At 48.6% G+C, this 23,054-nt stretch overlaps 1 protein-coding gene across 4 annotated transcripts in view; it reads left to right on the forward strand.

Moving 5' to 3' along the window:
• LOC135542804 (BCL-6 corepressor-like) overlaps positions 1-23,054 on the forward strand; it is a 126,983-nt gene that overhangs the window by 40,897 nt on the left and 63,032 nt on the right. For 3 of the 4 annotated variants that reach the window (XR_010456136.1, XM_064970023.1, XM_064970025.1), the window contains 2 exons: positions 3,545-4,002; positions 9,671-9,949. Coding sequence is in view for 3 of the 4 variants with exons in the window: in XM_064970023.1 (XP_064826095.1) it covers positions 3,545-4,002; positions 9,671-9,949 (737 nt within the window). In the remaining variant the exon portion in view is untranslated. The remainder of the gene's footprint in view (positions 1-3,544; positions 4,003-9,670; positions 9,950-23,054) is intronic. The other variant, XM_064970024.1, reaches the window with a different exon arrangement.

Below are 23,054 nucleotides of genomic sequence, written 5' to 3' on the forward strand. Positions count from 1 at the left end.
CACACACACACACACACACACACACACACACACACACACACACACTCTCAACGGTCCACAAATAGATATCCGCTTTGCATCAGACACACACACTCCTTTGCATCCCCTGTGCTACACACACCCCTCAGTCAGACACACACTCATACATCCTCTGTGTAAGTGACTAGACACTACCCACACACCCCCCCACCCGTTCCATTAGTCTCGTTTGTCAGGGCGTTTAGAGGTGTGTTCAAAGCTCCTCCACGTTGTCCCAGGGTTTGTGAGGGCGTTTAGAGGTGTGTTCAAAGCTCCTCCACGTTGTCCCAGGGTTTGTGAGGGCGTTTAGAGGTGTGTTCAAAGCTCCTCCACGTTGTCCCAGGGTTTGTCAGGGCGTTTAGAGGTGTGTTCAAAGCTCCTCCACGTTGTCCCAGGGTTTGTGAGGGCGTTTAGAGGTGTGTTCAAAGCTCCTCCACGTTGTCCCAGGGTTTGTCAGGGCGTTTAGAGGTGTGTTCAAGGCTCCTCCACGTTGTCCCAGGGTTTGTCAGGGCGTTTAGAGGTGTGTTCAAAGCTCCTCCACGTTGTCCCAGGGTTTGTCAGGGCGTTTAGAGGTGTGTTCAAAGCTCCTCCACGTTGTCCCAGGGTTTGTCAGGGCGTTTAGAGGTGTGTTCAAGGCTCCTCCACGTTGTCCCAGGGTTTGTCAGGGCGTTTAGAGGTGTGTTCAAAGCTCCTCCACGTTGTCCCAGGGTTTGTCAGGGCGTTTAGAGGTGTGTTCAAAGCTCCTCCACGTTGTTCCAGGGTTTGTCAGGGCGTTTAGAGGTGTGTTCAAGGCTCCTCCACGTTGTCCCAGGGTTTGTCAGGGTACGTTGACTCATTTGAAGATGTGCAGCTCCACCCCAGGCAGATAAGAGCCCTGTTAAACCTTGAATGGTGTAAAAGGGGTTGAATAGGATGAGGGGTGACATGATGTTTAAAGTTGGTTCTCTAAGCCCTGGAGGAAACACAACAGTACAGGGTATTAATTACACCTTATTGGAGAAGGGATGCGGTTTACACACCACCCATGCTTTAGTGCGCGACACCTCTCTGGGGACTGTTCCCTGTGCTGGGGGGAGGGAGGGGGGGGTCAGAGGTAGGTAGGGGATAATAGGCATCGTCCTGCATACTGCGAGACAGGTTGACACACATGCACACACACACACACACACACACACACACACACACACACACACACACACACACACACACACACACACGTCCCTATTGTTGTCATGGTACCCAGTCTGTCCATAGAGTTCTTGAGAGACGCACACAATATAGAATGTGTCATTTTTTCCTCACACCATTTAGCCCCTCCTCAATTTACTCGGAAAGAGCTGTGTGTGACCAGGTAAGTGTGAGAACGAGTGCGTGTGTGTGGTGGATTGGCCTCTCCCTCTGGATATCCTCAGAGGAGGAGAGAGGAGGAGGAGAAAGGAGGAAGGCCATTTGCAGCGAGCCTCCCGCCCAGCACGATAAATCATTTACCAGATGGACGAGTTAAACCTCCCCACTGGCTCTCTGAAACCGCCTCTCTTTCTCTTCACCACGTGTGTGTGCGTGCAAATGAGTGTGTGTATCGCTGTGTGTGTGCGTGCAAATGAGTGTGTGTATCGCTGTGTGCGTGCGTGCAAATGAGTGTGTGTATCGCTGTGTGCGTGCGTGCAAATGAGTGTGTGTATCGCTGTGTGTGTGCGTGCAAATGAGTGTGTGTATCGCTGTGTGCGTGCGTGCGTGCAAATGAGTGTGTGTATCGCTGTGTATTGCAGCTGCACCTAGTCTGTCATTTCGTATGTTTCATGTCGCTGTTGGTGCACGCAATGGAAAACAGCTGACACACACCCTCCTCTCGCTTCAGCTCATTCCCTTGTGTTTTCTCTCGCTCTCACTCTCCTGCACTCCCTCTCGCTCTCTTTGTTCTGCTCGCTCTCTCTCTCTCGCGCGCTCTTTGTCTCGCAGGCTTGCTGCCCTTTTGCAATCACTCTCCATCTCTTGCCCACCCAATCTCTCTCACCTCTCTCTCTCTCTCTCTCCCACCTCTCTGTTTTCCCTCTCTGTCTGTCATATTTCATATATCCCTCCTGAATCCCATAACCCCCTCCTCTAGATCAGAATCCCCAGATCCACGGATGTCTTCGTGAGAACGTCACTCTAGCATTCAGTCCCAGCCCTCTGTCTCATCAAGTTCTCTAGTCCCAGCCCTCTGTCTTATCACGTTCTCTAGGCCCAGCCCTCTGTCTCATCACGTTCTCTAGGCCCAGCCCTGTGTCTCATCACGTTCTCTAGTCCCAGCCCTCTGTCTCATCACGTTCTCTAGTCCCAGCCCTCTGTCTCATCACGTTCTCTAGGCCCAGCCCTCTGTCTCATCACGTTCTCTATTCCCAGCCCTCTGTCTCATCACGTTCTCTAGTCCCAGCCCTCTGTCTCATCACGTTCTCTAGGCCCAGCCCTCTGTCTCATCACGTTCTCTATTCCCAGCCCTCTGTCTCATCACTTTCTCTAGGCCCAGCCCTGTGTCTCATCACTTTCTCTAGTCCCAGCCCTCTGTCTCATCACGTTCTCTAGTCCCAGCCCTCTGTCTCATCACGTTCTTTAGTCCAAGCCCTCTGTCTCATCACGTTCTCTAGTCCCAGCCCTCTGTCTCATCACGTTCTCTAATCCCACCCCTTGTCTCATCACGTTCTCTAGTCCCAGCCCTCTGTCTCATCACTTTCTCTAGTCCCAGCCCTCTGTCTCATCACGTTCTCTAGGCCCAGCCCTCTGTCTCATCACGTTCTCTAGGCCCAGCCCTCTGTCTCATCACGTTCTCTAGTCCCAGCCCTCTGTCTCATCACGTTCTCTAATCCCACCCCTTGTCTCATCACATTCTCTAGTCCCAGCCCTCTGTCTCATCACTTTCTCTAGTCCCAGCCTATCTGTCTCATCACGTTCTCTAGGCCCAGCCCTCTGTCTTATCACGTTCTCTAGTCCCAGCCCTCTGTCTCATCACGTTCTCTAGTCCCAGACCTCTGTCTCATCACGTTCTCTAGTCTCAGCCCTCTGTCTCATCACGTTCTCTAGTCCCAGCCCTCTGTCTCATCACGTTCTCTAGTCCCAGCCCTCTGTCTCATCACGTTCTCTAGTCCCAGCCCTCTGTCTCATCACTTTCTCTAGTCCCAGCCCTCTGTCTCATCACTTTCTCTAGTCCCAGCCCCCTGTCTCATCACGTTCTCTTACGAGACCTTGGAGAAAAGTACATGCTTGTTTTATTTTCATCCTAGAAAAAAGAGACACTTGGGAAAGAACAGACTTTTTTCTGGTGTTGGCTGTTGCACATGGCCTTGAAACAAACAATAGTCCATTCTATCTTTATCAGGTCCACCAGGTGTGTTGGTGTTGGGCTGGAACAAAAGCCTCCACTCCCAGTAGTGCCAGGGGATAAGTAGTATTTGTAGTGTAATTTAGCTGGTTGTATTTGCTCTGTGGGAGATGGTTCTGTTTGCCGGGACTTGATCAGCTAACCTCCCCCATCCCTCCCTCTGTCTAGTGGTGCTGCCGTCTGTTCCTCTGACCCCAGCGCATCGGGACCGCCTCTACCGGACCCCGTCCACCACCCCTGTCAGAAAACTACCCCTGCAGACCACCACCCCTGCCCTCACCCCCTTTCACTCCCTGGCCCCTGCACATCCCCACATCACCCTCACCCCCAGCCCTCCACGGCTGTCAGACAAGAGACAGAGGCTAAAAGAAAGCCGCAGGACCAGCGCTTTGGGACTGGGACCCCCCGGCCCTCACCCCGACCATGACCCCAATCCAACGGGGGACCTGGTGGCCCCCAGACTCCGTTGGCATGGCGACCAGGACAAGCCCAAGGGCAAGCGGCAGTGCAAGACTAAACACACCAGCCAGAGGGAGAGAGAGAGACTGGGGAATGAAGAACTGAGGGAAGAGAGGGAGAGAGAGAAGCTGGTGAATGAAGAACTGAGGGAAGAGAGGGAGAATAAGGTGAGTAGAACACACACACTCCTTTTCACGCTTTTGTGCACACACTCTTGTGGAAACATTCTCTCTGTTTTTTTGTCATCCTCTCTCCCAGTGTGTGAGAGATCGAGTCCTCTGTGTTCCACTGTGTGTTCCCATTGGCTGAAATCCCCCCCCTGGGCAGAGCTCCTTAAATATGCTTCAAATCACAACCATGTTGATTATTACAATTATAGAGCTTATTGGAGCTCACTGGGAAAGCTCAGAGGGAGATGTGCTTGGGGTCACTGCGAGTGTGTGTTTGTGTGTCGCTGCTGTGACCTCCCCCTGCTCTGAGCACAATCCGCTCCAGACTGGAAGAGGAGGGATGGAAGGAGGGAGGAAGGGAAAGAGGGTAGAGGGTGAGTGTGCTCTAGAGGTCTGGACTGTGTGACGGAAGCACATTCTCCACAAAACACAGCAACCCCAGGGAGCAGGAATGGGCCTCGGCTGGTGTGTCATGTCCGTGAGAGCCTTGTCTCTGGCTATGTAGATCACAATACTGAGAATAGTGTGTGTGTGTGTGTGTGTGTGTGTGTGTGTGTGTGTGTGTGTGTGTGTGTGTGTGTGTGTGTGCTGGCGTGTCTGTCCGTCCAGCGCAGCAGCTGTCAGCACGGCACCTGCAGAATCACACCACGTACACACACACACACACACACACACACACCCAGCCCTCCTCCCGAGCCTCTCTGCTCCCTTTCCTCTCTTTCTCCTCCTCCTTCCGCCTGCTGCGGTATTCACACACACACCCAGAGATCTCTCCGGGGCAGACGTGGTGGCTGTATCCTGTTTGCCGTTCGCTGGCTGCTGGGAGCGCCGTCGCTGACAGACGTGTCCAAACACACACACACACACAATGTGCAGATCTATATCATGAAAGCATCGTAACGTCTTTCATGTTACTTTCCTTTTAGAAACGTCACATTCATTTAACATGTCTTCAGAATGTGTCAAATCAGAATGTGGAGCCTAAATATGGAGGGATTTTCAGATCCCATTTCAAATATAGCATTTTATCATCTCATACATGGATGTAATATTTACATAAAACGTTGTCACACTCAGGGTAACAATCTAGATGTAGCAACCATCAACTATTGATACTAACTGGATAACCAACCATCAACTATTGATACTAACTGGATAACCAACCATCAGGAATGTGTATTTTTAACTGCAGTGTTGAATTTGTAACTGCAGTGTTGTTGAGGATATATGAGTAGAATTTGTAGCTGCAGTGTTGTTGAGGATATATGAGTAGAATTTGTAACTGCAGTGTTGTTGAGGATATATGAGTAGAATTTGTAACTGCAGTGTTGTTGAGGATATTTGAGTAGAATTTGTAGCTGCAGTGTTGTTGACGATAAATGAGTAGAATTTGTAACTGCAGTGTTGTTGAGGATATATGAGTAGAATTTGTAACTGCAGTGTTGATATATGAGTTGAATTTGTGACTGCAGTGTTGTTGAGGATATATGAGTAGAATTTGTAACTGCAGTGTTGTTGAGGATATATGAGTAGAATTTGTAACTGCAGTGTTGTTGAGGATATATGAGTAGAATTTGTAACTGCAGTATTGTTGACGATAAATGAGTAGAATTTGTAACTGCAGTGTTGTTGAGGATATATGAGTAGAATTTGTAACTGCAGTGTTGAGGATATATGAATAGAATTTGTAACTGCAGTGTTGTTGAGGATATATGAGTAGAATTTGTAGTGCAGTGTTGTTGACGATAAATGAGTAGAATTTGTAACTGCAGTGTTGTTGAGGATATATGAGTAGAATTTGTAACTGCAGTGTTGATATATGAGTTGAATTTGTAACTGCAGTGTTGAGGATATATGAGTAGAATTTGTAACTGCTGTGTTGTTGAGAATATATGAGTAGAATTTGTAACTGCAGTGTTGTTGAGGATATATGAGTAGAATTTGTAACTGCAGTGTTGTTGAGGATATATGAGTAGAATTTGTAACTGCAGTATTGTTGACGATAAATGAGTAGAATTTGTAACTGCAGTGTTGTTGAGGATGTATGAGTAGAATTTGTAACTGCAGTGTTGATATATGAGTAGAATTTGTAACTGCAGTGTTGTTGAGGATATATGAGTAGAATTTGTAACTGCAGTGTTGTTGAGGATATATGAGTAGAATTTGTAACTGCAGTGTTGTTGAGGATATATGAGTAGAATTTGTAACTGCAGTATTGTTGAGGATATATGAGTAGAATTTGTAACTGTAGTGTTGTTGAGGATATATGAGTAGAATTTGTTACTGCAGTGTTGAGGATATATGAGTAGAATTTGTAACTGCAGTGTTGTTGAGGATATATGAGTAGAATTTGTAGTGCAGTGTTGTTGACGATAAATGAGTAGAATTTGTAACTGCAGTGTTGTTGAGGATATATGAGTAGAATTTGTAACTGCAGTGTTGATATATGAGTTGAATTTGTAACTGCAGTGTTGAGGATATATGAGTAGAATTTGTAACTGCTGTGTTGTTGAGAATATATGAGTAGAATTTGTAACTGCAGTGTTGTTGAGGATATATGAGTAGAATTTGTAACTGCAGTGTTGTTGAGGATATATGAGTAGAATTTGTAACTGCAGTATTGTTGACGATAAATGAGTAGAATTTGTAACTGCAGTGTTGTTGAGGATATATGAGTAGAATTTGTAACTGCAGTGTTGATATATGAGTAGAATTTGTAACTGCAGTGTTGTTGAGGATATATGAGTAGAATTTGTAACTGCAGTGTTGTTGAGGATATATGAGTAGAATTTGTAACTGCAGTGTTGTTGAGGATATATGAGTAGAATTTGTAACTGCAGTATTGTTGACGATAAATGAGTAGAATTTGTAACTGTAGTGTTGTTGAGGATATATGAGTAGAATTTGTAACTGCAGTGTTGAGGATATATGAGTAGAATTTGTAACTGCAGTGTTGTTGAGGATATATGAGTAGAATTTGGAACTGCAGTGTTGATATATGAGTAGAATTTGTAACTGCAGTGTTGTTGAGGATATATGAGTAGAATTTGTAACTGCAGTGTTGTTGAGGATATATGAGTAGAATTTTGAACTGCAGTGTTGTTGAGGATATATGAGTAGAATTTGGAACTGCAGTGTTGTTGAGGATATATGAGTAGAATTTGGAACTGCAGTGTTGTTGAGGATATATGAGTAGAATTTGCAACTGCAGTGTTGTTGAGGATATATGAGTAGAATTTGTAACTGCAGTGTTGTTGAGGATATATGAGTAGAATTTGGAACTGCAGTGTTGAGGATATATGAGTAGAATTTGGAACTGCAGTGTTGATATATGAGTAGAATTTGGAACTGCAGTGTTGTTGAGGATATATGAGTAGAATTTGGAACTGCAGTGTTGTTGAGGATATATGAGTAGAATTTGGAACTGCAGTGTTGTTGAGGATATATGAGTAGAATTTGGAACTGCAGTGTTGTTGAGGATATATGAGTAGAATTTGGAACTGCAGTGTCGTTGAGAATATATGAGTAGAATTTGTAGCTGCAGTGTCGTTGAGGATATATGAGTAGAATTTGGAACTGCAGTGTTGTTGAGGATATATGAGTAGAATTTGGAACTGCAGTGTTGAGGATATATGAGTAGAATTTGGAACTGCAGTGTTGTTGAGGATATATGAGTAGAATTTGGAACTGCAGTGTTGTTGAGGATATATGAGTAGAATTTGTAACTGCAGTGTTGTTGAGGATATATGAGTAGAATTTGGAACTGCAGTGTTGAGGATATATGAGTAGAATTTGGAACTGCAGTGTTGTTGAGGATATATGAGTAGAATTTGTAACTGCAGTGTTGTTGAGGATATATGAGTAGAATTTGTAACTGCAGTGTTGTTGAGGATATATGAGTAGAATTTGGAACTGCAGTGTTGAGGATATATGAGTAGAATTTGTAGCTGCAGTGTTGATATATGAGTAGAATTTGGAACTGCAGTGTTGTTGAGGATATATGAGTAGAATTTGGAACTGCAATGTTGTTGAGGATATATGAGTAGAATTTGGAACTGCAGTGTTGAGGATATATGAGTAGAATTTGTAGCTGCAGTGTCGTTGAGAATATATGAGTAGAATTTGTAGCTGCAGTGTCGTTGAGGATATATGAGTAGAATTTGGAACTGCAGTGTTGTTGAGGATATATGAGTAGAATTTGGAACTGCAGTGTTGTTGAGGATATATGAGTAGAATTTGTAACTGCAGTGTTGTTGAGGATATATGAGTAGAATTTGGAACTGCAGTGTTGAGGATATATGAGTAGAATTTGGAACTGCAGTGTTGATATATGAGTAGAATTTGTAACTGCAGTGTTGTTGAGGATATATGAGTAGAATTTGGAACTGCAGTGTTGAGGATATATGAGTAGAATTTGGAACTGCAGTGTTGATATATGAGTAGAATTTGGAACTGCAGTGTTGTTGAGGATATATGAGTAGAATTTGGAACTGCAATGTTGTTGAGGATATATGAGTAGAATTTGGAACTGCAGTGTTGTTGAGGATATATGAGTAGAATTTGGAACTGCAATGTTGTTGAGGATATATGAGTAGAATTTGGAACTGCAGTGTTGTTGAGGATATATGAGTAGAATTTGGAACTGCAATGTTGTTGAGGATATATGAGTAGAATTTGGAACTGCCTAACTTATAACAGTGTTACAAAGGAAGCGTATGAGGAAAATCAGTTTTTTGTTAGGAGCTTTACATTTTGGAGGAACAATTGGGTGCGCGTGTATCCTGGGGCATTTCTGGCGGTGGGCAGTCAAGGCTCTCGCTCCCCCCCATCTCTCTGTGACAAGCCAGTGCTCATGGTTATAAATGACTTTGCGAGGCCACGGCCAGGGCCCCTGGAGAAGCGCTGACATTTATTAGCCCCGCCACCGCTCAGCCACCACGTGTGTGTGTGTGTGTGTGTGTAGGACCCGCAGTGCACACACACACACAACCTGTGGTTGGGAATAATTAGCACTTCACCCTAGACTAGACCAGCGACCCTAATCTCCATAGAGGGAGAGGAAGGAGTAGGGAAAAAGGAGGGAGAGAGAAGAAAGGAAGTGGAGGACGGCATAAAGGATAACCTCCGCAGAGAGGGTGAGGACGGAGGGGGAGGGATGGAAGAGAGCAGCTCAGACTGTAAAAATAGAGGTAAGGGGAGTCTGAAAGACGGACAGCCCTCTAATAACCTCAGTATCGTGTTCCTCTTTCAGACTCTCTCTCCTCCTCTCTTCTTTTGTTCCCTCACCACAGCCATGTGTCAGTATGGGACAAGCCTGTAGGGCAGCGTCTTGTCGAGCCACACACACACACACACACACACACACACACACACACACACACACACACACACACACACACACACACACACACACACACACACACACACACACACACACACACACACACACACACACACACACACACACACACACACACACACACACACACACACACACACACACACACACACACACACACACACACACACACACACACACACACACACACACACACACACACACACACACACACACAGGAGAGAGGATAGCGTTATCTCAGTATGTGTGTGTGGAAGATCTGACTCTTACGTTCTCCCTCTCTCTCCCTCCCCACATCACACACAGCAGGTCAAGGAAAAGCGCTGCAGCGAGAAGCGGAGGAGGTCTTCATCCCTGTCGGATTACTCCCACTCCTCCCCCGCCCCCCCTCTCACCCCGCCCCCCCAGCTCAGCCCTCTGCCCAGCCCTACAGAGACCCAGGACCGCACGCCAACCCCCTCCAACCCCCCGCTGCCCACCTCTACCCCTGCCAGCCGACCCATGCCTCCTGAGGCCCGCAGGCTCATCGTCAACAAGAACGCAGGAGAGACCCTGCTCCAGAGGGCTTCCCGCCTAGGATACGAGGTAAGAGGATTTGATAACATATGTGGAAGGGCTGTACAGGGTGCTAGCTAGTGTGTTGGTTTGAAGGGCTGTAAGGGGTGCTAGTGTGTTGGTTTGAAGGGCTGTACAGGGTGCTAGTGTGTTGGTTTGAAGGGCTGTACAGGGTGCTAGTGTGTTGGTTTGAAGGGCTGTAAGGGGTGCTAGTGTGTTGGTTTGAAGGGCTGTAAGGGGTGCTAGTGTGTTGGTTTGAAGGGCTGTACAGGGTGCTAGTGTGTTGGTTTGAAGGGCTGTAAGGGGTGCTAGTGTGTTGGTTTGAAGGGCTGTACAGGGTGCTAGTGTGTTGGTTTGAAGGGCTGTAAGGGGTGCTAGTGTGTTGGTTTGAAGGGCTGTAAGGGGTGCTAGTGTGTTGGTTTGAAGGGCTGTACGGGGTGTTAGTGTGTTGGTTTGAAGGGCTGTACAGGGTGCTAGTGTGTTGGTTTGAAGGGCTGTACAGGGTGCTAGTGTGTTGGTTTGAAGGGCTGTACAGGGTGCTAGTGTGTTGGTTTGAAGGGCTGTACAGGGTGCTAGTGTGTTGGTTTGAAGGGCTGTACAGGGTGCTAGTGTGTTGGTTTGAAGGGCTGTACAGGGTGCTAGTGTGTTGGTTTGAAGGGCTGTACGGGGTGCTAGTGTGTTGGTTTGAAGGGCTGTACAGGGTGCTAGTGTGTTGGTTTGAAGGGCTGTACAGGGTGCTAGTGTGTTGGTTTGAAGGGCTGTACAGGGTGCTAGTGTGTTGGTTTGAAGGGCTGTACAGGGTGCTAGTGTGTTGGTTTGAAGGGCTGTACGGGGTGCTAGTGTGTTGGTTTGAAGGGCTGTACAGGGTGCTAGTGTGTTGGTTTGAAGGGCTGTACAGGGTGCTAGTGTGTTGGTTTGAAGGGCTGTACAGGGTGCTAGTGTGTTGGTTTGAAGGGTTGTACGGATTGCTAGTGTGTTGGTTTGAAGGGCTGTACATGTTGCTAGTGTGTTGGTTTGAAGGGCTGTATAGGGGGCTAGTGTGTTGGTTTGAAGGGCTGTACGGGGTGCTAGTGTGTTGGTTTGAAGGGCTGTACGGGGTGCTAGTGTGTTGGTTTGAAGGGCTGTACAGGGTGCTAGTGTGTTGGTTTGAAGGGCTGTACAGGGTGCTAGTGTGTTGGTTTGAAGGGCTGTACAGGGTGCTAGTGTGTTGGTTTGAAGGACTGTACAGGGTGCTAGTGTGTTGGTTTGAAGGGCTGTACGGGGTGCTAGTGTGTTGGTTTGAAGGGCTGTACGGGGTGCTAGTGTGTTGGTTTGAAGGGCTGTACGGGGTGCTAGTGTGTTGGTTTGAAGGGCTGTACATGGTGCTAGTGTGTTGGTTTGAAGGGCTGTACGGGGTGCTAGTGTGTTGGTTTGAAGGGCTGTACATGGTGCTAGTGTGTTGGTTTGAAGGGCTGTACGGGGTGCTAGTAGGTTGGTTTGAAGGGCTGTACATGGTGCTAGTGTGTTGGTTTGAAGGGCTGTACGGGGTGCTAGTGTGTTGGTTTGAAGGGCTGTACAGGGTGCTAGTGTGTTGGTTTGAAGGGCTGTACAGGGTGCTAGTGTGTTGGTTTGAAGGGTTGTACGGATTGCTAGTGTGTTGGTTTGAAGGGCTGTACATGTTGCTAGTGTGTTGGTTTGAAGGGCTGTATAGGGGGCTAGTGTGTTGGTTTGAAGGGCTGTACGGGGTGCTAGTGTGTTGGTTTGAAGGGCTGTACGGGGTGCTAGTGTGTTGGTTTGAAGGGCTGTACAGGGTGCTAGTGTGTTGGTTTGAAGGGCTGTACAGGGTGCTAGTGTGTTGGTTTGAAGGGCTGTACAGGGTGCTAGTGTGTTGGTTTGAAGGACTGTACAGGGTGCTAGTGTGTTGGTTTGAAGGGCTGTACGGGGTGCTAGTGTGTTGGTTTGAAGGGCTGTACGGGGTGCTAGTGTGTTGGTTTGAAGGGCTGTACGGGGTGCTAGTGTGTTGGTTTGAAGGGCTGTACATGGTGCTAGTGTGTTGGTTTGAAGGGCTGTACGGGGTGCTAGTGTGTTGGTTTGAATGGCTGTACGGGGTGCTAGTGTGTTGGTTTGAAGGGCTGTACGGGGTGCTAGTGTGTTGGTTTGAAGGGCTGTACGGGGTGCTAGTGTGTTGGTTTGAAGGGCTGTACGGGGTGCTAGTGTGTTGGTTTGAAGGGCTGTACGGGGTGCTAGTGTGTTGGTTTGAAGGGCTGTACGGGGTGCTAGTGTGTTGGTTTGAAGGGCTGTACGGGGTGCTAGTGTGTTGGTTTGAAGGGCTGTACGGGGTGCTAGTGTGTTGGTTTGAAGGGCTGTACATGGTGCTAGTGTGTTGGTTTGAAGGGCTGTACGGGGTGCTAGTGTGTTGGTTTGAATGGCTGTACGGGGTGCTAGTGTGTTGGTTTGAAGGGCTGTACGGGGTGCTAGTGTGTTGGTTTCTTCTTCTGTCTCTCTCCCTGGGTTGTTGTTGTTCATTCTCTCCATCTTGTTCAGTTTACGTCTGCTAGTTCTCTCTCCCTTCACTTGTCTAAGAGACGAGAGGCCATGTGAGAGCCCTCCACCAGGCACAGAGTCAGAGCAGTCGCCTAGCTAGCTTACACACTGCTTTCCCTCTCTCTCTCTCTCTCTCTCTCACTCACACACTGCTCTCCCACATACACTCACCCTGCTCTCTCACACACAGACGTGCTGGAGTACGGCTCTGATCTCCAGTAGCTCTTAACCCTTTCCTACCACATCCAACCCAGTTTCCCAAAACTATGTTTTTTCTAAGTGCCCCCCAAAAAAACACAATTTGGATAAAAATTCCTCTTCTCCCTTTCCTGGTCTAAACCCTGGGAATATTGGGATTAAGTCCGTCCATGACTAATTTGTCCCCCCAGATTAATGAGCCTGTGGATTAGTTCCAGCAGGGCTGCCTGAAAGGACTGGCACCGCTCGCAGGAAACCAACCATTAATGCTGTTTGGAACGCATGACTCGTCCTCTCGCTCCCTTCCTCCTCCCTTCATCCCGTCTTCTTACTCTCCAATGCAAAACATGGTAGTTTTAAAGGAGACTGCAGTAGAAAGACAACCTTTTGAGAGGAGAGGAGATGAGCTGGGGGTAGAGAGTAGAGCTCGAACGAGTAATCAGAATGGCCGATTAATTAGGGCCGATTTCATAACAATCGGAAATCGGTAATTTTGGGCGCTGATTTGGCGATCTTTTTTAAAATGTATTTTTTATTTTTTTAACACCTTTATTTAATCTTTATTTAACTAGGCAAGTCAGTTAAGAACACATTCTTATTTTCAATGACGGCCTAGAAACGGTGGGTTAACTGCCTCATTCAGGGGCAGAACGACAGATTTTCACCTTGTCAGCTTGGGGGAACCAATCTTGCAACCTTAGAGTTAACTAGTCCAACGCAATAACGACCTGCATCTCTCTCGTTGCACTCCACAAGGAGACTAACTGCCTGTTACGCGAAAGCAGTAAGCCAAGGTAAGTTGCTAGCTAGCATTAAACTTATCTTATAAAAAAACAATCAATCATAATCACGAGTTAACTACACATGGTTGATGATATGACTAGATATTATCTAGCGTTTCCTGCGTTGCATATAATGTGACTAAGCATACAAGTATCTAAGTATCTGACTGAGCGGTGGTAGGCAGAAGCAGGTGTGTAAACATTCATTCAAGCAGCACTCTCGTGCGTTTTGCCAGCAGCTCTTCGTTGTGCGTCAAGCATTGCGCTGTTTATGACTTCAAGCCTATCAACTCCCGAGATGAGGCTGGTGTAACCGAAGTGAAATGGCTAGCTAGTTAGCGCGCACTAATAGCATTTCAAACTTCACTCGCTCTGAGCCTTCTAATAGTTGTTTCCCTTGCTCATGGGTAACGCTGCTTCGATGGTGGCTGTTGTCAATGTGTTCCTGGTTCGAGCCCAGGGAGGAGAGAGGAGAGGGACGGAAGCTATACTGTTACACTGGCAATACTAAAGTGCCTATAAGAACCTCCAATAGTCAAAGGTTAATGAAATACAAATGGTATAGAGGGAAATAGTCCTATAATTCCTATAATAACTACAACCTAAAACTTCTTACCTGTGAATATTGAAGACTCATGTTAAAAGGAACCACCAGCTTTCATATGTTCTCATGTTCTGAGCAAGGACTTAACACGTTAGCTTTCTTACATGGCACATATTGCACTTTTACGTTCTTCTCCAACACTTTGTTTTTGCATTATTTAAACCAAATTGAACATGTTTCATTATTTACTTGAGGCTAAATTGATTTTATTGATGTATTATATTAAGTTAAAATAATTGTTCATTCAGTATTGTTGTAATTGTCATTATTACAAATAAATAAATAAAAATCGTCCGATTAATCATATAGGATTTTTTGGTCCTCCAATAATCGTTATCGGTATCGGCGTTGAAAAATCATAATCGGTCGACCTCTAGTAGAGAGAGTCTCAAAGTGAATATGGTGTTTACCTGAGGTGGACAGCAGGACAGATAGAGTTGGTGTTTAGGGCGAATTGGTAGTGTGTTCTATGAAATGGGAAGATGAAACAGTTTGGAGGTGGGAGAAATGGTTTCCCTCTAGATCAAAGGTAGGGTTGGTTTTAGTAGACCAGCGTCTGTGGCCAGGGTTTTGAGTGTGTGTGTGTGCTCTCCGTAGTGTGTGTACTGGAGGCAGTGAGGCATGCGCTCCAGACGGAGCTCTTTGATTTATAGGAGAGGAGAGGAGGAGGAGGAGGAGGGCAGATTTAATCCTGTAGCGTCCACTCTCCTCCTCCTTTCCCTTGTTCTTCTTCTCCTCCGCTAGCCCTCTCCGCCCCTGAGCCCTCTCTCCCTCCCTCGGTCCCCGCTCGGCGCCGCTAGCCCTGTCCTTCCCTGAGCCCTCTCTCCCTCCCTCGGTCCCCACTCGGCGCCGCTAGCCCTGTCCACCCCTGAGCCCTCTCTCCCTCCCTCGGTCACCACTCGGCGCCGCTAGCCCTGTCCGCCCCTGAGCCCTCTCTCCCTCCCTCGGTCCCCGCTCGGCGCCGCTAGCCCTGTCCGCCCCTGAGCCCTCTCTCCCTCCCTCGGTCCCCGCTCGGCGCCGCTAGCCCTGTCCTTCCCTGAGCCCTCTCTCCCTCCCTCGGTCCCCACTCGGTGCCGCTAGCCCTGTCCACCCCTGAGCCCTCTCTCCCTCCCTCGGTCCCCACTCGGCGCCGCTAGCCCTGTCCGCCCCTGAGCCCTCTCTCCCTCCCTCGGTCCCCACTCGGCGCCGCTAGCCCTGTCCGCCCCTGAGCCCCCTCTCCCTCCCCCGGTCCCCGCTCGGCGCCGCTAGCCCTGTCCTTCCCTGAGCCCTCTCTCCCTCCCTCGGTCCCCGCTCGGCGCCGCTAGCCCTGTCCGCCCCTGAGCCCTCTCTCCCTCCCTCGGCCCCCGCTCGGTGCCGCTAGCCCTGTCCGCCCTTGAGCCCTCTCTCCCTCCCTCGGTCCCCGCTCGGCGCTGCTAGACATGGCTGCTGTGTTTGAGCGTAAACCCAACGGCATCTTGTTTTTCTAGCCTTCAAGGTTTTTTCCTCCCTCTGTCTCCCCCTCCCTCGCTTCCTCTCTCTCTCCCTCCTTCACTTCCTCCCTCCCTCTCTCCCTGGCTCCATCCCTCCTTCAGCGGGCCCCCGACAGGAAGCTTTTCTAACTGCCAGGGTGTGATAAGCCACAAGCAGCTCCCTGGGGCTGCACTCTCTCTCTCTCTCTCTCTCTCTCTCACGCACACAGCGCAGCACGGAACAGCAGACAGTGAGCACTATAGAGAATGCAAGAGCAAGAGAGAGAGGAAGAATACGACAGGGCTGTGAGGCCGGGCCTTTCAACGCGCCGCTCCCTCCCTTCCTCTCCTCCTCCCCCTCCACTCCACACGCTGGGCTTGCCGCTTGCCTGCTTTCGTTTCACAGCCCCTCCAAAACAAGTTCCAGTCAGTGTGCAAAACTGGGAGGCTCCGTTGGATCGATCTCTCCCGCAATCTTCACACTTGTATCACTTAGCCTTAGGACTGCCTTTAATTACACTCACTCACAGCACACACACGCACATACACACACTCACTCACAGCACACACACGCACTCACTCACAGCACACACACGCACGCACTCATTCACAGCACACACACGCACTCACTCACAGCACACACATGCACTCACTCACACGCACTCACTCACAGCACACACTCACACGCACTCACTCACTCACAGCACACACACGCACTCACTCACAGCACACACACGCACACACACACACTCACTCACAGCACACACACGCACACACACACACTCACTCACTCACTCACAGCACGCACACACACTCACTCACAGCACACACACGCACACACACACTCACTCACAGCACACACACGCACTCACTCACCGCACACACACGCACTCACTCACAGCACACACACGCACTCACTCACAGCACACACACGCACTCACTCACACCACACGCATGCAAATTCACACTCGGATTGTGGCATATCACTCTGCAGCAGTGCAGAATCTCAATTCCGTGTGTGTGTGTGTGTGTGTTTGGGTGTGGGTGATGTATATATCTACAGTGAGTCTTGTGTATTTGTGTGTGGTTTTGGAGTGCAGTGTTTGTGAGTGGAATGAGGATCTGTGGTGAGGCATGGCGTTGGTTTGTGCTTCTTACTGTGGTTGCAAGAGACTGTTGTTTTTATCTGCTTGAATGGTTGACTTTGGTCATACAGCCATCTATTCATTATTATAACTGGGAGAGAGCAGCTATCAGTTCACCACTAATAGTATTTAGATTTTATTCAGCTGTTTGACTTTCTCTTATTTATTCAGATGAATTGGGTGTATTTGTTAAATAGTGAATATCTAGATCATTTGCGACTTTGTCTAATTTATTCAGATGAATTGGGTGTATTTGTTAAATAGTGAATATCTAGATCATTTGTGACTTTGTCTAATTTATTCAGATGAATTGGGTGTATTTGTTAAATAGTGAATATCTAGATCATTTGTTTGATTTGTTTGCCATTAAAATAAGCGATAGGATCCACCATGTTGCTTGCTTCTGTCATGTAGGTGAGGTCAATGTTCATGGATGGAAGGAGGTGAGGGAAGGAGGTGAGGTCAATGTTCATGGATGGAAGGAGGTGAGGGAAGGAGGTGAGGTCAATGTTCATGGATGGAAGGAGGTGAGGGAAGGAGGTGAGGTCAATGTTCATGGATGGAAGGAGGTGAGGGAAGGAGGTGAGGTCAATGTTCATGGATGGAAGGAGGTGAGGGAAGGAGGTGAGGTCAATGTTCATGGATTGAATGAGGTGAGGGAAGGAGGTGAGGTCAATGTTCATGGATGGAAGGAGGTGAGGGAAGGAGGTGAGGTCAATGTTCATGGATGGAAGGAGGTGAGGTCAATGTTCATGGATGGAAGGAGGTGAGGTCAGTGTTCATGGATGGAAGGAGGTGAGGTCAATGTTCATGGATGGAAGGAGGTGAGGGAAGGAGGTGAGGTTAATGTTCATGGATGGAAGGAGGTGAGGGAAGGAGATGAGGTCAATGTTCATGGATGGAAGGAGGTGAGGGAAGGAGGTGAGGTCAATGTTCATGGATGGTAGGAGGTGAGGGAAGGAGGTGAGGGAAGGATAGAAAGTGCATAGTACTGAGACTGGTCCTCCTGTCTTTGTGTTGTCACTCGCTTGTCACCGACCAGCTAGCAGCGCCATACAAACACACACACACTCGACACAGTGCGTCTCCACTCAACACACACACAGCCCGCCGGCTGTCGCTCTTACATTTGACATTTTAGTCATTTAGCAAACGCTTATCCAGAGTGACTTACATACATTTAATATAATATTTTTGTATTTTAATTTTACGGGTCCTCCGTGGGAATGGAACCCACAATGCTCTACCAACTGAGCTACACGGGGACCAGCCAAACGCCCTTTGACATGCACACACACACTCACTTCCTGCATATTTCAGAATCCTTTAGTCTTTGCGATGCGTGTCGTGACACATAAGTGGTCTCTCTCTTTCTTTCTTTCTCTCTCTCTCTCTTTCCTTCTTTCTTTCTTTCTCTCTCTCTCTCTCTCTCTCTCCACAATCCTGCTATGCCGAGGCTGGGTTGTGGAGTATGTTAATGAGGCTGGGTTGAAAATGAGTCAAGGCTTTGTCCTATATCTGCCAGAACTAATATACCTGCCAGAACTAATAACACACACCGGGATGGGCATACCTAATTGTACTCATTTGCATGCTTACGTGTCCAAAGTAACTGATTGTCCTCACACATGCTATCCATAAAAAACACACGAATGACCTTTAAAAACCCACGTGCAGCACAGTCAATACAGACACTCATAAAGGCTAACAAACACCTATAGCTCTGCCCTCTAAAAATGCATGCTCACGCCATCTCTTTCAACCGCTCGCTTTCGCTCTCACTCACACACACACAGGCCCTTATGTGAGAGTGCTGTAGGGTGTTATCGCAGCTCGTATCCTTCTCTCTTGTCTATCTGCCAGACCTCAGAGACAGAGCCATTCAGACACATCCCCAGTGCGGTGCGCACACACATACACACACACACACACACACACACACACACACACACACACACACACACACACACACACACACACACACACACACACACACACACACACATCCTCTCCATATCCCCAGCCCCCCACTGCTCTCTCGACCCCCCCCCCTCCCTCCTCTCTCGCCACACTCCCCCTTCAATGCTGTACTCCCACTCACTGGCTGGATGAGTACATGAAAAAAGCCAGAGAAACGAGAGGGAGAAAGGAGAGATCACGCCCGCTCAATTAAAAGCTCCACTTAGTGTGCCCCGGCCTTTTCACGCTCCCCTCTCCCCCTCTTTTTCCTCCTCTTCTCCCTGCTCCTCTGTTCTTTTCTCTCCATCATAATACACTCCTAGTCTTTGTCTGCTGGTGAATGCAGGGTAAAATTAGAACCAGCATCCGAGAGAGCTCTAAACCACGCTGTTGTTTTTCACTTCCTGATTATCTAAACGGCGCCGGCCTAGATGACGCTTAGGACACAGTGAAAAATGGACAGGATGTGTAGCGTGTGTGTATGTCCGAGTGTGCATGTGTGTCCCAGTCTGTCAAGTGTTAGTAGATGAGAAACAACACTTCTTTGTGAGACTTGTCTATCATTACTGTATGTGAGGGAGTTAGGTAGGTAGTGTGTGGTGTGGTTGTGTTCTCTAGGTGATAGAGTAGCTATAGGGTTAACAGTCTGCGTGGGGGGGGAGCTGGAAGGCCATCCGCCCTGGGGAGGAAGAGATGAAAGAGGAACTATGAAGGGAGAGCGTGAGGTGGGTGTTTTACTGCGGCGGGGATGAAATCAACAACCCTGTGCTCTCCACTGCGCTCCTCTCCTCTGGCGGCCATTAAAGCTGTGCTTTATCATGTGTTTAATACCCCGCTTAGCTCCACCGACCGACCAGCCTGCTGGAAAACAGACAGACCTCCACAGCTCACTACAGCCCGCTGTGCTTTTAATATGTGGAACTGTACCATGTACACGTTCATAGGAGAATTGGGCCTAGTAGCTACCACACCACAGTAGTAGACTAGTAGCTACCACACCACAGTAGTAGACTAGTAGCTACCACACCACAGTAGTAGACTAGTAGCTACCACACAACAGTAGTAGACTAGTAGCTACCACACCACAGTAGTAGACTAGTAGCTACCACACCACAGTAGTAGACTAGTAGCTACCACACCACAGTAGTAGACTAGTAGCTACCACACCACACCAGTAGACTAGTAGCTCCCACACCACAGTAGTAGACTAGTAGCTACCACACCACAGTAGTAGACTAGTAGCTACCACACCACACCAGTAGACTAGTAGCTAGTAGCTACCACACCACAGTAGTAGACTAGTAGTAGCTACCACACCCAGTAGTAGACTAGTAGCTACCACACCACAGTAGTAGACTAGTAGCTACCACACCACAGTAGTAGACTAGTAGCTACCACACCCCAGTAGTAGACTAGTAGCTACCACACCACAGTAGTAGACTAGTAGCTACCACACCACTAGTAGTAGACTAGTAGCTACCACACCACAGTAGTAGACTAGTAGCTACCACACCACAGTAGTAGACTAGTAGACAGTAGTAGACTAGCTACCACACCACAGTAGTAGACTAGTAGCTACCACACCCCAGTAGTAGACTAGTAGCTACCACACCACAGTAGTAGACTAGTAGCTACCACACCACAGTAGTAGACTAGTAGCTACCACACCCCAGTAGTAGACTAGTAGCTACCACACCCCAGTAGTAGACTAGTAGCTACCACACCACAGTAGTAGACCACAGTAGCTACCACACCACAGTAGTAGACTAGTAGACTAGTAGCTACCACACCACAGTAGTAGACTAGTAGCTACCACACCACAGTAGTAGACTAGTAGCTACCACACCACAGTAGTAGACTAGTAGCTACCACACCACAGTAGTAGACTAGTAGCTACCACACCACAGTAGTAGACTAGTAGCTACCACACCCAGTAGTAGACTAGTAGCTACCACACCACAGTAGTAGACTAGTAGCTACCACACTAGTAGCACACCACAGTAGTAGACACAGTAGTAGACTAGTAGCTACCACACCCCAGCAGTAGACTAGTAGCTACCACACCACAGTAGTAGACTAGTAGCTACCACACCACTAGTAGTAGACTAGTAGCTACCACACCACTAGTAGTAGACTAGTAGCTACCACACCACAGTAGTAGACTAGTAGCTACCACACCACAGTAGTAGACTAGTAGCTACCACACCACAGTAGTAGACTAGTAGCTACCACACCACAGCAGTAGACTAGTAGCTACCACACCACGGTAGTAGACTGGTGGCGGCTGTGCCACGGTAGTAGACTAGTAGCTACCACACCACTATAGTAGACTAGTAGCTACCACAGTAGTAGACTAGTAGCTACCACAGTAGTAGACTAGTAGCTACCACACCACAGTAGTAGACTAGTAGCTACCACACCAAAGTAGTAGACTAGTAGCTACCACACCACAGTAGTAGACTAGTAGCTACCACACCACAGTAGTAGACCTAGTAGCTACCACACCACGGTAGTAGACCTAGTACCTACCACACCACGGAAGTAGACCTAGTAGCTACCACACCACGGTAGTAGACTAGTACCTACCACACCACGGTAGTAGACCTAGTAGCTACCACACCACGGTAGTAGACTGGTGGCGGCTGCTTCACGGTAGTAGACTAGAAGCTACCACACCACGGTAGTAGACTAGTAACTACCACGGTAGTAGACTGGTGCCGGCTGCGCCACGATAGTAGACTAGTAACTACCACGGTAGTAGACTGGTGGCGGTAGCACCACGATAGTACACTGGTGGCGGCAGCACCACGGTAGTAGACTGGTGGCGGCAGCACCACGGTAGTAGACTGGTGGCGGCAGCACCACGGTAGGAGACTGGTGGCGGCAGCACCACGGTAGTAGACTGGTGGCGGCAGCACCACGGTAGGAGACTGGTGGCGGCAGCACCACGGTAGTAGACTGGTGGCGGCAGCACCACGGTAGTAGACTGGTGGCGGCAGCACCACGGTAGTAGACTGGTGGCGGCAGCACCACGGTGGTAGACTGGGGGCGGAAGCACCACGGTGGTAGACTGATGGCGGCAGCACCACAGTGGTAGACTGGAGGCGGAAGCACCACGGTGGTAGACTGGGGGCGGAAGCACCACGGTGGTAGACTGGGGGCGGAAGCACCACGGTGGTAGACTGGTGGCGGCAGCACCACGGTGGTAGACTGGAGGCGGAAGCACCACGGTGGTAGACTGGGGGCGGAAGCACCACGGTAGTAGACTGGGGGCACCAGCACCACGGTAGTAGACTGGGGGCACCAGCACCACGGTAGTAGACTGGGGGCAGCAGCACCACGGTAGTAGACTGGGGGCAGCAGCACCACGGTAGTAGACTGGGGGCAGCAGCGCCACGGTAGTAGACTGGGGGCGGCAGCGCCACGGTAGTAGACTGGGGGCGGCAGCGCTACGGGAGGAGGCGGAGGACACCGTTTGCTTTCAGCGCTGAAGTGTTGGAGTTGAAGTAGTGTGTTTGAGTGGAGAGGGACTGTAGGGCCTATGTTTGAGCACTGTTTGTGAGCTGTTTTTTGGACAAGAGTCCATTTGAGAAGAGTGGGGGCTGCTGGTCGTTTGAACACTGTGTACTGTGTTATGGTCTATTTTGTTGTCCACCAGGCATGCCAACCGCAATGCCAGCTCTCGCTGTTTAGCGCATAAGTTGCCACGGCACTGGCAGTAGCAGGAGTTGGACTAATTTGTTGCCACGGCAGCCACACGACCACGCTGTATCTAAAGATACATACACTCTCTCTGTGTATGTGTGTATGTATGCGCTCAGCTCCCAGCACCGCGGTGGGCAGCTGTGAATGAATTCTATGAATACGGGTCGGGAGGGAGGGCACGTCAAAGCTGCGCAACGCTAGCTGAATGCTAATGTCTGTTTCTGCTCTCTGTGGAGCGCTGCTGCTTGTCTCTATCTTTCTCACTCTCTTTCTCTGGACTTCTCTCTCTTTCCACACTTTGCTACCCTGGTTCCTTCTGTTTGTCTGGGGTTGTGTGTGTAGTTTGATGCTAGCCACAATGGGCTGACCGGAAGGGTGTGTGTGGTTTGTTAACGACGCCCGCCGCGCAGCGCTGTCTGACACAGGTAAATGAGCACATAGACAGAAGAGAGACTGCTGTCGACTTGATGCTTATTGGCTTTATTCTGCTGTTCTCATTCTGACTGGATTCTATCATTAACAATATACTACAGAACTACATATTTCCGTTATCAAGGACTTTTTAGGTATATACATTCATATGCCTTGCTATGCTGTTGTCTTAGGTCTCTCTTTATGTAGTGGTGTCTCGTCGTGATGTGTGTTTTGTCCTATATTTACATTTTTAATCCCAGCCCCCGTCCCCGCAGGAGGCCTTTTGCCTCTTGGTAGGCCGTCATTGTAAATAAGTATTTGTTCTTAGCTGACTTGCCTAGTTTTAATGAAGGTTAT

This window comes from Oncorhynchus masou, chromosome 6, assembly GCF_036934945.1.
Source record: "Oncorhynchus masou masou isolate Uvic2021 chromosome 6, UVic_Omas_1.1, whole genome shotgun sequence".
Lineage (NCBI taxonomy): Eukaryota > Metazoa > Chordata > Actinopteri > Salmoniformes > Salmonidae > Oncorhynchus > Oncorhynchus masou.